Source organism: Aplidium turbinatum, chromosome 6 (genome assembly GCF_918807975.1).
Source record: "Aplidium turbinatum chromosome 6, kaAplTurb1.1, whole genome shotgun sequence".
Lineage (NCBI taxonomy): Eukaryota > Metazoa > Chordata > Ascidiacea > Aplousobranchia > Polyclinidae > Aplidium > Aplidium turbinatum.
In genome coordinates this window covers 21,814,126-21,831,675 of record NC_137477.1, presented here as the reverse complement: position 1 = coordinate 21,831,675, position 17,550 = coordinate 21,814,126, and the positions used below count along the sequence as shown (strand labels likewise).

Sequence of the window (17,550 nt, the reverse complement as noted above, 5' to 3'; positions counted from 1 at the left end):
AGCTTTCCCAGTCCGAGGATAAAGATTCCTTAAATCAATCAATCAACCAAATAAGTGCCTCTGAATGGAGAGCTGTTCTTACATTGGGCTACATTTCTCAAGAGCATACTGCGAGAGTTGAACCAGCTTTGCTTGATCTTGCCGTTTCTTTGTTTTTACAAAGTTGGGTGCTTATCCAATTGAGCTATCGGGATGGGTTGTTCTATCCGCAGAATCGTCACTGCACAGCAAGGATGTATAGGCTATCCTCAATGAAAACAAGGGAAGCATTGCTTCCCTTCTCAAAATTGAAAAAAGAGATGATATTTTTCAATAAAACGATTTCGTAATGTCCTTGTATGATTTCAGTTCGGCATTATTTAAAAAAAAAGTTTGTGGCGCATCCCTTGCTCTCGTTTTTGCTATAGCCTACGAAGAAACAAGTGAGAAACAAAGGAAAAAAGCAAAGCAAAGTTTATGCGATTTACGTTTGTTTTAACTAACTTGTTGAAGTAATTTCTGAATCTCTCACTCTGTTGGGTATTGTACCGGGTAACGCCTAGAACATCACATAACTAAGGCGAAAGAGAAAATTGAATTGAGTCCTGTCTTTGTCATGAGTTACCAAGAGGGGGGGGGGGGACTTGTATACCTGGGATTGGTATATAAGTCCTCCCCACCCCCCTTGGTAACTCATGACAAAGACAGGACTCAATTCAATTTTCTCTTTTGCCTTAGTTATGTGATGTTCTAGGATTTTCCATTGTACCGATACGTAGGCCTAATGAGGAAATCTAAGGGGCTGAGATATTGACTTCTTAAGGAAAAGTTTAAGCCTAATGTCAGTTTTACACTGTTATCCTGGCTAGATAGACTTTGGCATACGACAGGATATTGAAATTGATTTTATCGATTTGAAATAGTGCAGCCTAGGTTATTTCGCTGTGAAGATAGCCTACGCATTAATTATTATGATGGGTGAAATGTCAGCGCATCAAGTAAAAAACGTTTCATATGTTGTTATTTTGGTAAACATTCAAACTCTTCAGCTTTTGTGCGCTGGTGAGTCGTGCATTTTAAAGACACGTCTCCATTCCCAGCGACTTCTAGTCCGAATAGATGGAATAATTTACAGATAACACTTCGACAACAAGAGGAAAATTCACTCTGTCAATCTCGGTGACCGGACCTGCGCCAGTGGTTCAAAGCCTCTAAGTCAGGGGTGTGCAACCTTTAGGCTATTACAAGAGTACCAGATATAAATAACTGTGTAAAACCGCGGGCCGCACGTTTCATATGATTTCTAGTAGCTGCAGGCACAAAAGGTAGTCTTTTTGTTATTCATGTTATTCTTATGGCATTATGAGGGGTTATCTCCTTGCAGAAATAATAAGTTAAGACGCATAAATTTCTGAAGAAAACTGCTATTCAAATTTATTGTCACACCGTCCTTTCAAACGAGTTCTGTGAGAAGTTTGCTGCTGGCTTCTTTTCCCGACGGCTTTTTCCAAATTTAGCGTCCTTTAATAGAAGTGTTCGCAATTCGAAGTCCATTTTCCAAGTGTTCGTCTGTCAGAGCCGATCGATAGGGAGATTTCATGACGCCCATTTTAGACAAAAATTGTTCGCACAAATACGTTTAGCCAAAAAGAGCCATTTTTGAAGCAATGGATTTTTTCCAACGTGGAAAGTCATCTTGGTTGAGATATTTTCGGAAAAAATCGCCAAGATTCATTTCTAAATACTTTGCTTTCAAATCCGTTTTCTCTTGAAGGTCAGTCAGTTCAAGTTATATCTGCTGGTGCTTGGTCAATGACTGTGTCGAATGGCGAAGAGAATATACCAAACAAATATTCATGAGATTTGAAGTCCTTGAAACGAGCCAAAAATTCATGCAACAATATTTCAAGTTTAGTTTTCTTCTCAGGATGCATTCCATAGTCTCTCAAAGATGGAACGTGGAAAAAATTTCCTATCTGTATGTGAGCTTTCCAAAGTCGTAATTTGTTCATTAAGCCTTTTATGTGACCATGCATTTTTACGTTCCAAATAATTAAACACAGTGGATTAGCGGTGACTGGTGGAACATTTCTAAAATGGTTAACTGAAGATGCGAAATCTATAATAATCTACTCCACAATGAATTGTTCACACGTACTAAACTAAATTATAAACACGTTTCGCGGGCCGCACACAATTCAAAATTGGCACATCTTTGCGGGCCGCACAATTTTTCTTCGCGGGCCGCATTTGGCCCGCGGGCCGCACGTTGCACACCTCTGCTCTAAGTTAAAAGTAGGCGCGAAACTGTCAGGATTAACACAAACGCAAAACAAAAACACGAAAAAAACAAACAAAAAAGAACGCGAACGAAACGACAGACCAGGAGAGTAAAAATCTTGCAATCAACTTTCAAAAACGCGAGAAAAACTAAACCCTTGAAGAATTGATTTCAGCAAATACCAAAGTTATTATTGCGATAACGACACGAAAAGTGAATAAGAAGATGAGTTCCTCTCGTTGGACACCGGAGTCGAGAGTTTATCCTTTTACCGCCCTGGGTGCCCTCTGAGTTGCGGTCTCATGGTTGTTGTAATTTGCTTCGCGAACCTGAATTAATGAGACTCATCACAAGGAGGTTGGCAACATGAGTCCTAATGAAAGGTGATTAATTGTGATATGTGATTGGAAATGTGATTGAGATGTAAAGTACTAAAAAGTCGTATGTTTGAAGGGCATTCTCAGATTTTTTTTCAGTAAATTTATAGGGCATTTTATCTTTTTAAATCTATAAAAATATATGTAGGCCGGTAGGCCCACTGTAAGTTAATTGTTAATTATTTCAAAGTTTAAAAATGCATCGCGGGCCGCACCAAAAATCTTTGCGGACCAAAAATCCTGACAGGCCAAAATCCAAGTTATCCCCGAAGTTTTGTAGTAGGCTAAAGGCTTTGAACCACTGACGCAGTGTCAGTGAGACGATTACCTGAATTGACAAAGTGAAGCTTTCAATAGTTGTTACCGGGGAATTATTCCATCCACTGGATGCCGCTAAATCAAAAACAGTCCTGACATGCGTTGCTGGACGTGTCAATAAAATGAGTGGGTTTTGCTATTGGAAATGACGTTTTAGTGGGACACATTCTTCATACTTAATCGGGTGCTCAGGCGTGTTTAATTTTTTTTGCTTCTCTTTACTTGAAAAACAAGAAAGTCTAAGCAAATGTATTAAACACTCTTGACATTCAAGTAGGCTAAATATTAAGCTTACTTTTAATCAGTGACGTAGGCTAGCTAGAAAAAAAATTGGAAGAAAAACACAGTTTGAAGAGGAACAAACAATTTACTGTTGAGTTTTGTTACCGTCCATCTGTAGAGTAGACTTAACTGTCCCTTAGTTTGTTTTTGCAAATCTATTAAAGCTAATCGTTTGTACACAACTACACAAGATCACCACACGTTTATAATCACGAGACACAACATGACGTAGGATTGAAAAAAATGCTGGAGACGACTTATCTAAAATCTCCCTGCGTTATAACGCCTACACACTTCCCCCTAATTGACAATGTCATCAACGCGACTGTAGGCAACTTAGTAATTTATAAAAACTAAAGAATAGTGCAAATTGTTTTTCCGTCGTTAAAAAGGTTAGCTTTCAGTTATTATCTTCAATTTCAAACCAATACATTTCACTCAAACGTCTACATAAAACTTAGCCTACTTTGATTTTAGGCCAATATGGTAAAACACAACGTGTGCATCGAAAACAAAATTTGCGGATCTTCTCTTGAGAAAAAAGTTTTTGAATCCTCTGCTGCAGTCTTTTACTTTTTAAGCCTCAAATTTGTATTGTCCTTTCACTCTTCGATTTGATGAATCGTCTGAACTATGGTGCATCCAGCAAGCTTGATTGTTTATTATAATACTGGTGTTATGCTTTTTAATTTATAACTTTGATCAAACGATTCAACGGAAAATGCATATTATATGTAGGCTATTTAATTATATAAATTTAGCACGTATTTTTTGTATGAATTTAATCGCCTAAGAGAATTTTGGAGGAGGTAAGAGTATAAATCAATATCCCCCCCCACTTGCTATATTAAATAATGTTATATTGCTTATTCACAATTTTCTGCGCTTTTGTGCTAGTTTATATATTAGCAGTGTCGCTATATTACGTAGGCTTAATTCGTTCAGCAAATTAACTTGAAGTTGTTCATAGATTAAGATGACAGAAGCCCGCTAGTGGCATTCTTTGACTATGGTTAAATAAGCTACACATACGTCTCATATGAGAAAAGTTTCATATTGAACAAATACTTGAAGTGAAGTTCGCCTACTCTTATGTTACTGCATGAGCATCGTTGCAGCCAGTCTTTGCTTTCAACATTCAAGACGCGCAGACTTTCCACTCCGTCAGGTTCCTTGAAGATGGTACAATCGTTGCTGTGGTTTGCGATTTGTTCCTCAGCACCACATTCACAAAAAGAGGAAGAGGCCATTCCCCATTGATGCATGGTTGAACAAAAAAGCCTGACGCCCGTGCGAACACGTTCGAGGCACATCCAGATCCACACTTGCCTTGATAGCGTCAGGCCGATGGGACGGGTGTCGGCTTCGGGGATGAACGAAATGGAATCTGGCGGTAGGCTACTTGACTTCCATCCAGACTTTCATTTCATTTTAGGCCCGCCCAATTAGCCACAAGGATATTTTATTTGTAAGCTTTTTTATCAAACGTTGAGCGCTGGCAGGAATGGATGTCTTGATTTCAGTCGATGGGGAGGGGGGGGGGGGTAAATTAACTGAAACTTGAATATACTGATTAATGCTAACAATAATAAATGTGTGATGAATGTAAATCCATTTACAGTAAAAGTATTACACGAAAAAGTTGATCAGTGAATTCATCACCGACCGGTTGATCGATAGTAATTAAGAAATTTTCTAGTCGATCGCAATCGATGAGAAGTTTACCACCACTGCAGTAACTTATACGATTGTCCGTGATAGCCTATATAACGAAATGAATTATTATGAAACAGTTTGATTCATGGTTATGCCTCAAGGTTTATAGTAAGCAAGGCACTGATTGCATTTCCTGCTTCAGTGTCATTATTAATTAATTTATCTTTTCCTGTTCTTATTTGCAAACGAAGGTTATCAATCCCATTTTGTAACTTACACGCCTTGAATAGAGTTACGAGACCACTCGGTTACACTGGTGCAGCAAAATATTTGTGTAGTCGACTGCATAGCAGCTTGGAAGTTTATAGATTATACTGTAGTTATAAATTAGCTTTGCATTAAAGTAAGGTTTGATAGAGGCTGCTTTGTTTAGGCTACTATTCATACATTGTAACTTACAAAACATTAGGGTTGTATTTTCACCATCAGGCTGTTGGCAAAGGCACTGGTACAATTTCAATATACAATTACTTCAAATTGGCCAATCCCTTTTATATTTTTCTTTTTTCCAAAGGTTAGGTTTACAGAATAACAAAAGATTATATAATACAGTATTTTGTGTCACGCAAAGGTCTTGTGACAATGGCGTAAAGCGTTGTGATTGTTATCACGATTTTAACAACTTTATGACATATGCAGGCTAACATGTTTGCTTCAAAACTCGACGACTTTACAAATATTTGGCATAACAATTCGATGTGTAGGCCTACTGTATCATATGTCAAGCACATGCATCACCAATGGTAATGGCGGACCCAAGCGGGGGCGATTGAAGAAAATTTCTATTAAACCAAGAAAAATTAACTATCACGGTATGTTTAAAAAGGTTAATCAAGCCAGCATGTAAGTTCTTTTCTTCAATCATTCTGTCATTGACAAAGTAACGTAATTCGTTTTCAAATGCACGCAGATCTTCAATCAATGTGCAGTAATTAGGTGGGCTTGTTGAACGATATCATTTTAATACTATTGCAAAAGTTGGATATTGCATTGATTTAAGTTATGTATTGCCACAGTATATCACGGTATTGCCACAGTATATCACATTAGTATTTTACCACAAGATATGACTTAACAAAATTCGAGTTATTGGAGAAACTTGAATGACCTAGGCCTATAATCTAATCTGTCATTTTCTTTCGATCGCAAAAATGGAAATTGTGAAAAGTATGTGAAACCACATTTCTATTACGAACCACATCATTCAATTAATTTGATGCGAAATAGTGACTACCGTATTTCAAAAGCTTTACAGCTTATTTGTCAATGTCACTGTAGGATAATATTAAGCCTACAACCATCCATCGCTTCAAAAACTGGTTACAAAATTGTTGACTGTTTTGGAAAAGTTGTAAAAGCAGAAATATTATGAGAAGCAACACCAAACACCATTTTGTTAAATATTAGACTACTCTTTCTAAGGTTGTTGATCCACTATAGTCACCTCTGATGCATGACATGGAAATGAGTGATTTCACGAAAAACAAAAAAAGCCAATTTGGAGTTGAAGACCGTGTGGACTGTATGTCACATGCAGCAATAAAAGTTTAAACTTGGCGTTGGTAATGCTTTTTTAGATTTAAGGTATATTTAGCGCCGTCGAATATCGAGTTCGAGTTAGTTCAACAGGCCCAAAAGCAAACCTGAAAGGTCTAATATAATTATTCATAGGCCAAGGTAAATGTTACTCTGTTTGCGAATGCAGGTACAAGATGTAAAACAAGAGTTTAAGCAGGTTATCAAACGTAAATTTGTAAATGCACACTTATACTACACCGTAAGCAGGTGGTTTGTATTCTATGGTTCTACTGCACAGTGCAAGCCTTTCTTAATGGATAGTCAAGTAGGCTACCAAGCATGCATTGTCCAAAAGAATTCTTTATTAATGAAACAAGACAAAACCAAATTTTGCAAATAGATTGAAAAACAATTATTGATTGATTGGCGTTTATTTTTTGTTGCGAGTATAGATACACACATTCAAAGCAAAGTCAAATTATACAAACGATCGCATAGAATGTGTGGATACTGCAACAACATTTTGAAAATAGTATTCTACACCATCTCAAAACTTTAGGGTAACCGTCCGTAGGGCAAAGTTAGGGTCTACTCCATGATATATGTCTACCACACAATCTGCCTCCGTCAACGGCTTTGCAGAAATGGATGCTTTTGTTTTCGCACAAAGTCTCTTCAGCGAAGACTTTTATAAAAGTGGATGATCCAGGGGCGGATCCAGCAAGTAACTTTATGGGAGGCCATTTCAACGAAACGCATTGATGAGTAGGTCTGCTAAATCCGACTTTGCACAAACACTGTGAATACAGTTTACTTTTTTGTGTTTAGAGGGGCGATCGTCACAATCGTCCCCCTGGATCCGCCACTGGGATGAGCTGCGATGTTAAAATCCAACCTCATTGCAACACACAGCTTGCACATGGCTGATCGTACAACATCTTTTGTTGAAGTGGCTAAGTTTTGGCAAATGAGGCTCACCTGGGTCACTGCTGTTACGGTAACGCAACGGAGTGAATATTTGCCTGGATCGACATTTTGAACCTGGTACTCTTGTTTTATGTGCAAAGCTTGGTCACTATTCCACAAGTAAACGTTTTGTAGCTTTAGAATAAGGGCTGTGTGTACCAAACTACCATCCTCCGACACAGCAGTGGCCGACTTCGACTGTGGAAGGCATAATTTTATGTCATTTACGTCATAGCAAATTATCATCAGCAAATAATAGCAGCATTTTTTTAACTTCAAAAGGGCTATTTTGCATTCTGCAGATGGACTACATGACATGATTAATGTTTCGTCATTTCTCGTGACTGCTCTATGTGTATTGTGTACTGACGTCAGAACAGGTGGCACGACGTTGTTTAATTACGTAATATAATAAAATAATTCTGACAGCCGTCAACCATACAAGCAGAGCAGCGATTTTTTAATTTGATGCAATGCAGGTTGTAACTAGCAATACGTTCAATCAACGAGTTTGTCGCATTATTTTTTATAGTAGACCTCTTGAAAATCACAGCCCAACATTTAGAATACGTTCACGTTTTTCCCTGACGAATTAATTGTGATTTCGCTTTTTGTTCTATAAATTTGTTAAGGCCAGTGGATGGCGACATAGAAATGAATTCATGAAAAGAAAGCGAGAGCTCTGGAATTGCTTCATTGGCGAAGAAACAGACATTTCTCTGAGGACGACTATAAACGTGTTTCATTAAAGAGCTCGGAAATTCGACACTTCTGTTCTCATTACGCATATCCTTAGGGAAAGCACCGATAAACGGTTTCCCATAAAAAGTTGATGTTTTACTTTTCTTCCTGGCAAACTCCATGACATTACTGCAACAAAAAGTTAGTGAGAAAGTGCTGTAAAAAGAAACACCAATAAGAGAGAAAAATACGAAACGAACGCAGTTATTAACTGCAAGGGTCATTGTAGGGAAGGCATTTTTATTTGCATGTTCTACAGGCAAAGAAAAAAATAATTATAGCATTGTCTCGATTCTAGCGATGTATAAAGTATCCTAATTGTTAATTTTTATCATTTTTTAAGTTACAAAATCGAATGATGAGTGGCAGGATAAGCAGTGTCTTCTGCCCGGAAGAGGAAAAACATAAATCAAATACCTTCCCTTGCTACACTTTTACAGAAAAATATGTGGCTTAGTTTTTTTGGTTTACCTATGCAGAGAATTTGTGTCTGTTTTTTGGGTCGATTGTTTCTGTTGCATTTATGATGACGTATGAATGACACGAATGATAACAACTTAAAGTAAAAAAAAAAATATTTTAACTTTTGTGGCAAATTGATTTCAAATTTTCTAATAGGCTACCGGTGCTTAAAGTTGTTTATTTTTGTGTCAACTGGTTTTTATTGTTATTTATGACTATCATGTCAAACACAATCTTTATAATCATGTAAAAATCTTGGTTAAATAGGCTACTTTTTGAAGATTGGTTTGATTCATCGTATGAAGTCGTCTTGCCAGCGTTTCAAATTTATTTTGCATCACAAATTTTCTTTTCAAATTAAATTGACACAGCCACGTTCAAAGAAAGACTGTGATAAGTTTATCTCTGAAACAATCATTAATTATTTGTTTGATTTAAACCATAAACCAATGTTTGTTTAAATAAAAAGAAAATAATGTTTTTTTCAGATAAATTTGTTAATAAAAAAACTTAAATTGTGTCAAGAAACTATTCTACAAATACAAAATTACGAACGCTGAGTAGATATTCGTCCCCATTTGCTGAAGTTGTTACACAATGCTAAAAATGCAGATGACATACTTGTAACGATGCTGTCTTTGTCGAGACTCGACTGTGCAAATAAAGTGCCGTCTGCCACAAATCACAAAAAATTTAGCATGACAATTCATGACGTCACCAAATCTTGAATGACCACTCTGGACAATTTTTTTCTTTTTTTGTGATATACTCGAATTTGTGATAATATATACTCGAATTTTTGAACAGCAGAGTATTTAGCGAGAAGCTGTTGATAGTAACGTATTTCTTGAAATTATTTCTGTTGTGTTGTACTGTCACATGTTCTTGGAACAACATAGGCTGTAAAGGTTTAAACATGTTACAGTTGTAACTTTGCTGAGGTCAGAGTGGTCTACAATGGACAAGTGCTTATTGAAAAAAGAAAGGCAATAGTTTTGTGTTTGAAAAAGAGAAATAGGGCTTTATTTTTTCGCTTTGTTTTGCTGGCTAATTAATCAAAAGCAGTTTTTCCATCGCAAAAACTATATGGTATAATAATCGCCAGACACGTACGAGTTGGCGCTGCGACAGGTCATTGTGATCGAATAATAACTCTCACCTTGTAAACTCTGGCACCAAATGATAACATTGATCTTGCAGTTGCGATGATATTTAATCTTTCATTCAAAAAATATTTTGCTACCAAGCTCAGATAGCTTAGATATCACGCTTTCTGTACATGCAGGGAGTGTAAAGCTGTAGTGTTTTTTTTTTCGACAAAAACAGGAAGGGAATAGTTTCCAAAATTATTTTTCTCATTATGACTACAAATCAATATGGTTGAAACCAGGCGCGGATCTAGGAGTTTTTTTCGGGGGGGGCCAGAAAATTTGAAAATCAATTAAACAGAAAGAAAAAGATAAAACAGATATTAACAATGATACTACGACAGTAGCGTAGCCAGGAATTTTGAAAGGGGGGGTTTTTACGGCCGGCGGGCGAAGCCCGTCGGCGTCTTCGCCAAATGCGACACCCAGCGGCGGGGGTCTGGGGGGCAGCCCCCAGAAAATTTTGAAAAATTGCTTTGAATTTGGTGCATTCTGGGAGCATTTTCAACAAAAATGTGGGTATAAATATTCCTGTAAAATGGTGATAAGATCATGTTTTCTTCGGATTTTTCGGTAATAAACCTAAGTCTCTATGTTTTCTTGTTGCTAATTCCTGGCTGAGATATTTAAATGTTTGGTATTGGCAAAACTCGCTCTTTTAATGCAGTTTCGTTTAAAATTAGGAAAACTTTATTTTAGAGAAACAGAGACTGAAAGCATTATTCTCAATATCGTGATGTCACACGCGTGCCAAAGGGGGAGGGGGTTGTAACCCCCCCCCTCCCCTTGGCTACGCCACTATACTACGACATATACGATATGCCATAAAATAAAATATACATTAAAAGAAACAGCCATTTCATCAATTGTGAATGTTTGAAAAATACATTTTGCTTGAATAAAAATTGCTAAGCATGCAAGGTAAACTTGAAATCTGGTTTAAAACCCTGTATGCAGTGTCCATGACCAATTGGATGTTTGTATGTTTGCAAGCATAGACGGCAATTGATTGAAATTATAATGAAGGCTAAAAACTATAAAACAGCCATTCAAGGTTTCAGATTGTTTCAACTGACGTCATTTGGTTCAGCATTGGTTTCAGCTGAGTCAGCTCCAACAAATGTTGCTATTAAAATGCATTTACAGTTGTATAACGGAATAAAGGAGTCTGATCGATGGATGATTTTAACCATAATAATAACAAAAAATTACCCCCCCCCCTCCCAGATAAGTGAAGTCTGCCGTGGGACTAATATCAGTTGTGTAGACGCATATCAAACGATTTGATGCGGATACATAGAATTTCAACAATAATTCCTCGCAACATTTCGGGGGGGGCCCGGGCCCCCTGGGCCCCCCCCATAAATCCGCGCCTGGTTGAAACAACAAAACCTTTGCCAGTCATTTGTCAACGTCAAAATGTAACTTTTATTTAGCATCTGCATCTCTGCAGATGCTGTACAAATACATGTGTGTACGATTAACTGCAAAAAATGTTTTTGTTTATCGCACTTTGAAAGAAAAAAACTAAAATAAAACGCACTGCTATAAACCATAAATGAGTCATAACAGAAACAACTAAACTCTAAACAACAAAGTCCATACTCACTCAACGCAGCGAGTACGTCATATCATGCAACGACAAACGTTGATACGAAAAACAGCGACTGTTGAGCAAGCTTTGCGTAGGTATGCTTCATAACAAAAAGGAGGTTATCCTGTGAGGCTGAGCATCAAGGTGAGTTGATACGGATAAGACTGATTTGCCGGCTGGGTGTCAGGTTGCAAACTACCGGTATGCGTCCATAAATCTGAGTTTATTGGAAACTTGTTCTTTTTGTTGTAAATTTTGCCTCCTCACTTCAACGTTTTCGCTCACATCACTAAAGTTAAAGTGTTTACTTGAACGGCAGAAGTCAATATACTAAAAAAAAACTACGTTTCAAGTTGAACAACATATCAAACAATTCTTTTGCTCGTCTGATGATTTCATGAAGGGAGTTGCAGATAAAACAGCTCTGCAACGCTATCTTGCAACATGTCGGATATACTGTAAGTTTTATAGTGTTGGTTGTGATAGAATTATGGCTGTGCCTCCCTGGTAAGCGGAGTTAAGCCATCTTTGTTTTGCCAGTCCGATCGTGAGGTGGATAGGCGAAAGTGAGGCAAAAAAATCTTCGGTGAGAATTGTATAAGAATTAACAATCCGGCTTATTAATTTTGAAATGCTTGAAAATGTTCTTGAAATCATTTGGTAAAAAAGTGTTGTGCAAGCGTGAGCGACTCTAGAACCAGATGATGTCAAACATCAAAATCAATTGCCTATAGTTTCTGAATAATGATCTACCTTTTGTTAAAGGTTTAATTTTCAATCTAAATGTTGCTATTACAACTATTGTTGGCAAACGGTATCAGACGAGTTGAATGTTTTGAACCTGTTTTGTTTTGATGGCATGAATATTTGTGTCATGGTAGGCAATTTTTGTTGAACTGTCTACATTGTGGCATGTTTCTAGAGAAGTCCAATATTTAGTTGACACTCCATCATTGGCCTTTCTGGCAATATTTTGCAATTATTTTCTAAGAATGTTTTGGCAATGTTACTGTCACACAATGACGAAGTTTGCCCGTATGCTAATTTGTTAAGACTAAGTATACAGTTTACAAAAGGACTTCACCAAATAAGCGTGTTACTGTGCTTATTTGACTTTATCTACTCTAGCTCCGCACTTATGTCATCGAATGCAACGTCTAAAAGCACATTTTGCCAGCTTTCTCGAATTGTGATTAAAATAGGAGTGACAGGTTTTTGCTTGTTCGTCTTTTCGCGATCACGATCGAGATCTTGAAACTTCATTCCTATCAGAAAGTTTTCCATTAATTTACGTTCATTTAAAATTCTTACGCGGAGTTTTCACCATGACTGATGATTTGCGAGCGGAAAATAACGTACGGTTCAGTGGTTTTGATCTGTTGTCGATATCTAGCTATCTTAGTCAGATTTAGATCTTCTTCAGTTTAATAGCGACCCTACTCATAACATGTTATGGAATCTTTTCCCAATGCGACTTTCATTTAAAGGTTTTTGCACCAAACAGCGACTGATAAATCCGCTGTTTTAGGTCAGATACGGTTTTGTATTTCTGAAACCAATACAGAAAGGAACTTTTCAAATATCATTTGGCTCCCATCAGGGGATTATTAAAAACTGTCATATTGCAACACATAGATTAACGAAACACTTTATAGTTGTGGCGTAATATGGAAAGCAAAGTGAAGAATGGCACAAACATGGCGTCATATGGTAGGCCGATTTGTGATTTAATAAGTTTAGTTTTTAATTTTAGTTTAACACGTGCCTATCGCTGTCGATTCTTCTAAACTCGATTGTTGAGTAACACTTCTTGATTGGAAAAGTCTATATGATTAGCATGTGGAGGCTACAACGGTATGGCTAACGAATTAAGAAATGGTCAACCGTTTTTGTCATTACATTCGTTTTTCGTTATTATTTTATTGACTTGAGTCCTAAATACAGTAGAATTAAAATTCTAACTTGCTTTGGTCAAGTCTTGAGTATGATCTTGACCTTGCAAAGTATCGAATTCACTTCTATAGATTCAGAGGAGTGCTTTCTTTATCCGCCGGACCTATTGATCGTGTAGATACGAAATTATAAATTATTATATAACATGTATTTATATCTTCAAATTCTTGTAGCTTAAGTTTTGTACCTAGTTTTGTGCTATATTGCATGGTTGAAAATGTCAACTCATCCGGATACTGATACTGTTCCAACAGAAGAGACAACAATTACGGACGAACATCCGAATCCATATCTTCTCGTATATTGGATCGTTTCCGAAGTGTGTCTTATGATCATCACCCTGTTCTCCATTTATTTGGTGGCCTGCCTAGCACGTTATGCAATGCTGACTCGCTGCAAGCCAGGTAGAGAAGTAGGAGGAAAAAAAGGAAAGATTCTTTATCAACTTTGTCTGTGTGCTTCCATTATGGCAATGGGAAGGTTTGCAGCAGATCACTCTGTAGCATTGGTAGGGTGGAAAAGTGACACCGATTGTCTTGTCGCTGTTGGATTTAGTGCTGTGTTCTACTCTCTCAGTCTCTACCCAGTATACATTTTTTTGTGGATGCGTCAAAGTATCTTCTATTCAAATCCAGTGCTTTCTCATGTACTTAATCCTGCCATTACTTGCTTCAGCTGGGCTACACTTGTTGTGATGTTAACTGGGGGACTTGTCTTAACAGTTTTACACGTGATTCCGGAGGTTACCGGCTGGCATTACGAGGCCACCGCTATGGGTTGTGAGGACACTGCAGGAGAGTACGGATTTGATCTTGTAACTACAGTGCTGGCTATTTTCACCGTATCCTTTCAAATCTCGCTTCTCATCTTATTCGTATATCCCCTTTTGTCGAAGAAGACGCAACGATATCGGTCCGCAGGCGCGTCTAAATTGACAAAACGTCGTCCTGTCGATTCTTCTGCATCGGATGCCCCCGATGCAAACGAAAGATCACCATCCGAGAGTTATTCAACAAGCCAAGCAAATGGGAACCTCCAATTGGACTCGGAAGAAAGGAATGATGGGGCAGAAACAGGTGATGAATTGAAAAGTGAGTTTAGTTCATCTATTGACCCTATGATGACAAATTCTCGAGAAAGCAATAATGCAGAAAGCAAAGAAAACTGCAAAGAACCTTCGAAAAATGGTGCAGAATCAAAGTTGTCCAGCGTCTTGTATCGAAACAAATTCGATAAAGCAAAGGAATCTAAGAAAAAGCTATATAAGTCAAAAAGATCTTCCTTAACGTTCAGAGACGCAATGAAGAAAAAATCACGTGAACATAGAAAAACCACTGCGCCAGTCATGAAGAAATCGAAACGGTTAGTCACAATACAATCAATTTGTCTACGTATGAAACAATCCTTGTACTACTTAGCCTACTGAAACTATGTGTCAAAGCTATACTTAGCACACAAATTGACGTTAGATCAAAGACTTGATATTTGTCAAAGACTTGAGTTTTGTCATTTGGATATTAATTTTTGATTTGTTATTGTTTCTAGAAGCAAGACTCAGCAAGGAAGGAGAGTGATGCTTTTCATTCGCAAAGCATTTCTTTTAACTCTCACTTGCGTCCTGAGTGATGTGGGGTTTGCAGTCATCCAACAGCTGGTCGTCTTACCAGAGTTGGTTTATTTGGTTTTGTTTGATGTGAATCTGCTGATTAACATCATTTGCATCATCATGTCCTTCAGGGACTGGCCAAAGATGATATTCCCTTTATGCAAAAAGTGAGCTACAGATTTATGGTCATTTATCAATAAATAGTTTTGCGGTATCGTTTATGAATTGATGGCGATATTGTATTCAGGCATCAGGAAATGATCTATTTATCTTTTGCGCAAACTAGGCCAGTAACAGAAAACAACGTGTGTAAGTTTTCCTGGCATGATTTGCAAATTGCGCAGGACATCAAACAATTCGACTTTTTTTAAATTTTGAAAATGCACTGGGAAATAGTTTAAGTAGCGTAAATTCGCTTTTATTCACTCGTTGTTCTTGCCTCAGAGAAATTGCCAGATTTTTTTAGTTATTGCTGGTCCATAGAAATTTAGTGCAACATTTGCATTAATTTGGAGATTACCAGTTTCAACCAGTTTATAACCAGGTTGACATGCAGCTACATCACTTGTTAAAACTAAAGTAAAAACCGTTGAAAGTATGGCGACTACATTTTATTGTTTAATGCAGTGCAAAACATTTTATAAAATGGCTGAAAAAATAAGTGTTTACATGGTTTGCTTGTGCTATATTACAGATAAATGCAACAAGTTCTTTTCGCAGGTTTGAAAAACGAAAGCGCAGTGATTCAACATGCATAGTTGGTGCGACCAACGGAACCAAGCTACCCATAGTTGTGCAACGCCACAACTTGAAGGAAAACAATGAAAAACGCATTTCTTGCCACTTCAACAATTCTTTCAACGATTCTGTGTCAGTTAAAAAAGTATGAAGAAGCGCTGCGTGTGGGCTGAGTCTGCATGGATATGCTGAGGCTCGAAAGCTTTCGACTGCTGGTTACCCTCAAAGTTGCATCATCAAGGAGAAAGCGTCATTTTTAATTTTGCCGAGAGTGAAATTATTAATTTCCATGCCATCACTGGCATGTTCGGCAGAGGCACAACAGAAGAAACTTGATCTAAGAAATATTGTTATTGGTCAGTGCCGGTGGTTTTAATCAAAACCCCTTAGGAATACAGCTCTTTTATTCTTGCTGAGTTTTCTTTTAAGTTTTTCATTTCCTCATTATGATGTTTACTACATGAAAATGAAAAGTTTTTGATACCCAAGTCAACGTAATATGATAAGAACAAACTTTTGATTACTTTATACTGCAGTGACCTTTTTTTTTTGTATATGCTAATACACGTGCTGAAGTTTTATCGCCTTCTTTGTTATGACGTCATTTTGGCAGCTAATTGCCATATAGCTGTGACGTCTGCCACTCTCAAGGCGAATTCTTTGACCGCTTTCAAAGATTTAAATTTTCACATCGTACATTTGACGAAATGGTGTAAAATACTTTAAAATAGTGGTTCTCAATTAGGGATGGGCAATTCAGAATAATTCACTATTCTAGAATTATTCCAGAATACTAAACCGAATCCAGAATCGAATCCAGAATACTGAATCCTATTAACTTCCAGGCTCCAACAACACAAAAAGTAAAAAATTTCAGACACAAAAGCTACACAATCAAAGTAAATGTTTGTTGCAATGCAACACATTAAGGCATTCTAAATGACTTCCAGCCAAATGGGAGCAGTGTTGCCAGATGATGGAAGCCGCTTGGCAACAAAAAGTAACTAAAATTTCATCAGATATTTAAAACACCCTAAACAAGCCCGTAGCCAGCTGAGGGCCAGGGAGGGCATCGCCCCCGCCCGGAAAAAATTCCGCCCCCCCTCCCTGGCAAAATCCCAACATTCTCGAGCAACATCATCGAGCAACAGCAATTATAATGATTTTGCCCAAAAAAAATTGTCGGCCCCCCCTAAAAAAAATTTCCCCCCCCCTTGCTCTGCGGTCTGGCTACGGCTCTGACCCTAAATAAAGCAATTTCGCTTAAATACAAATAGTTTTTAAGACTTAAGACACTGCCATCATCCATATGCAGAGCTCTTGCAAGACGTTTTCTATACGAGCAGGGATTATTTGCTAAAAAGTTTAAAAAAATTGAAAAAACTTTCTTGAAAAAAATTGAGTAGGAAAAATTTCACCAGATTTCACCAAAAAGTTATCTGGTTCCAAGGTCAAAAAGCTTGGCAAGAAAGACCTCTAAATTTCACCAGAATTTTTTAATTTGATATTCTATTTCCCCATCTGGCAACGCTGAACGGGAGCGCAGCTTAGCTTCCGTCAAGCCGCAGTCGAAAAGAATCGCTCGAAAGATGCTGAGGTGTTTCAGAGCCAACTGCTTTAGCAAGGGGCATCTGCTCAATGTTGTTACGCCCACCAGTCAAACTATCGCAGAGTCGCATACGCACGTGGATTGAAAAAAAGCATTGCACGATTGTGCATATTGTAAACAAAGCGTGAAGAAAATTGCGCGCTTAGTTTCTTTGGTTGCTCGTGCGAGCGAGTAACGTAGAGTTGCATGAGCCGTGCGCGCACAACGCGTGCACAATGTTTTTGAAAGTGCGGAACTGCGGATGGTGTCAGTGCAAAGAAAA

General features: G+C 37.7%; 1 protein-coding gene across 1 annotated transcript; it reads left to right on the top strand.

Annotated features, from left to right (window-relative positions):
• Positions 1-13,552: 13,552 nt before the first annotated feature.
• Positions 13,553-16,186, top strand: LOC145772503 (uncharacterized). The gene is made up of 3 exons (XM_082584375.1): positions 13,553-14,697; positions 14,881-15,108; positions 15,662-16,186. The coding sequence occupies exons 1-3, from the start codon at positions 13,553-13,555 to the stop codon at positions 15,828-15,830; spliced, it is 1,542 nt and encodes a 513-aa protein (XP_082440501.1). The 3' UTR covers positions 15,831-16,186.
• The last annotated feature ends 1,364 nt before the right edge of the window (positions 16,187-17,550 follow it).

Excerpts from the sequence above, each read along its gene's own strand:
- LOC145772503 (XM_082584375.1), top strand. The coding sequence starts at position 13,553 with ATGTCAACTCATCCGGATACTGATACTGTTCCAACAGAAGAGACAACA. Across the intron at positions 14,698-14,880 it reads GTCATGAAGAAATCGAAACG|AAGCAAGACTCAGCAAGGAA; the intron begins GTTAGTCACAAT and ends TATTGTTTCTAG. Across the intron at positions 15,109-15,661 it reads ATATTCCCTTTATGCAAAAA|GTTTGAAAAACGAAAGCGCA; the intron begins GTGAGCTACAGA and ends TTCTTTTCGCAG.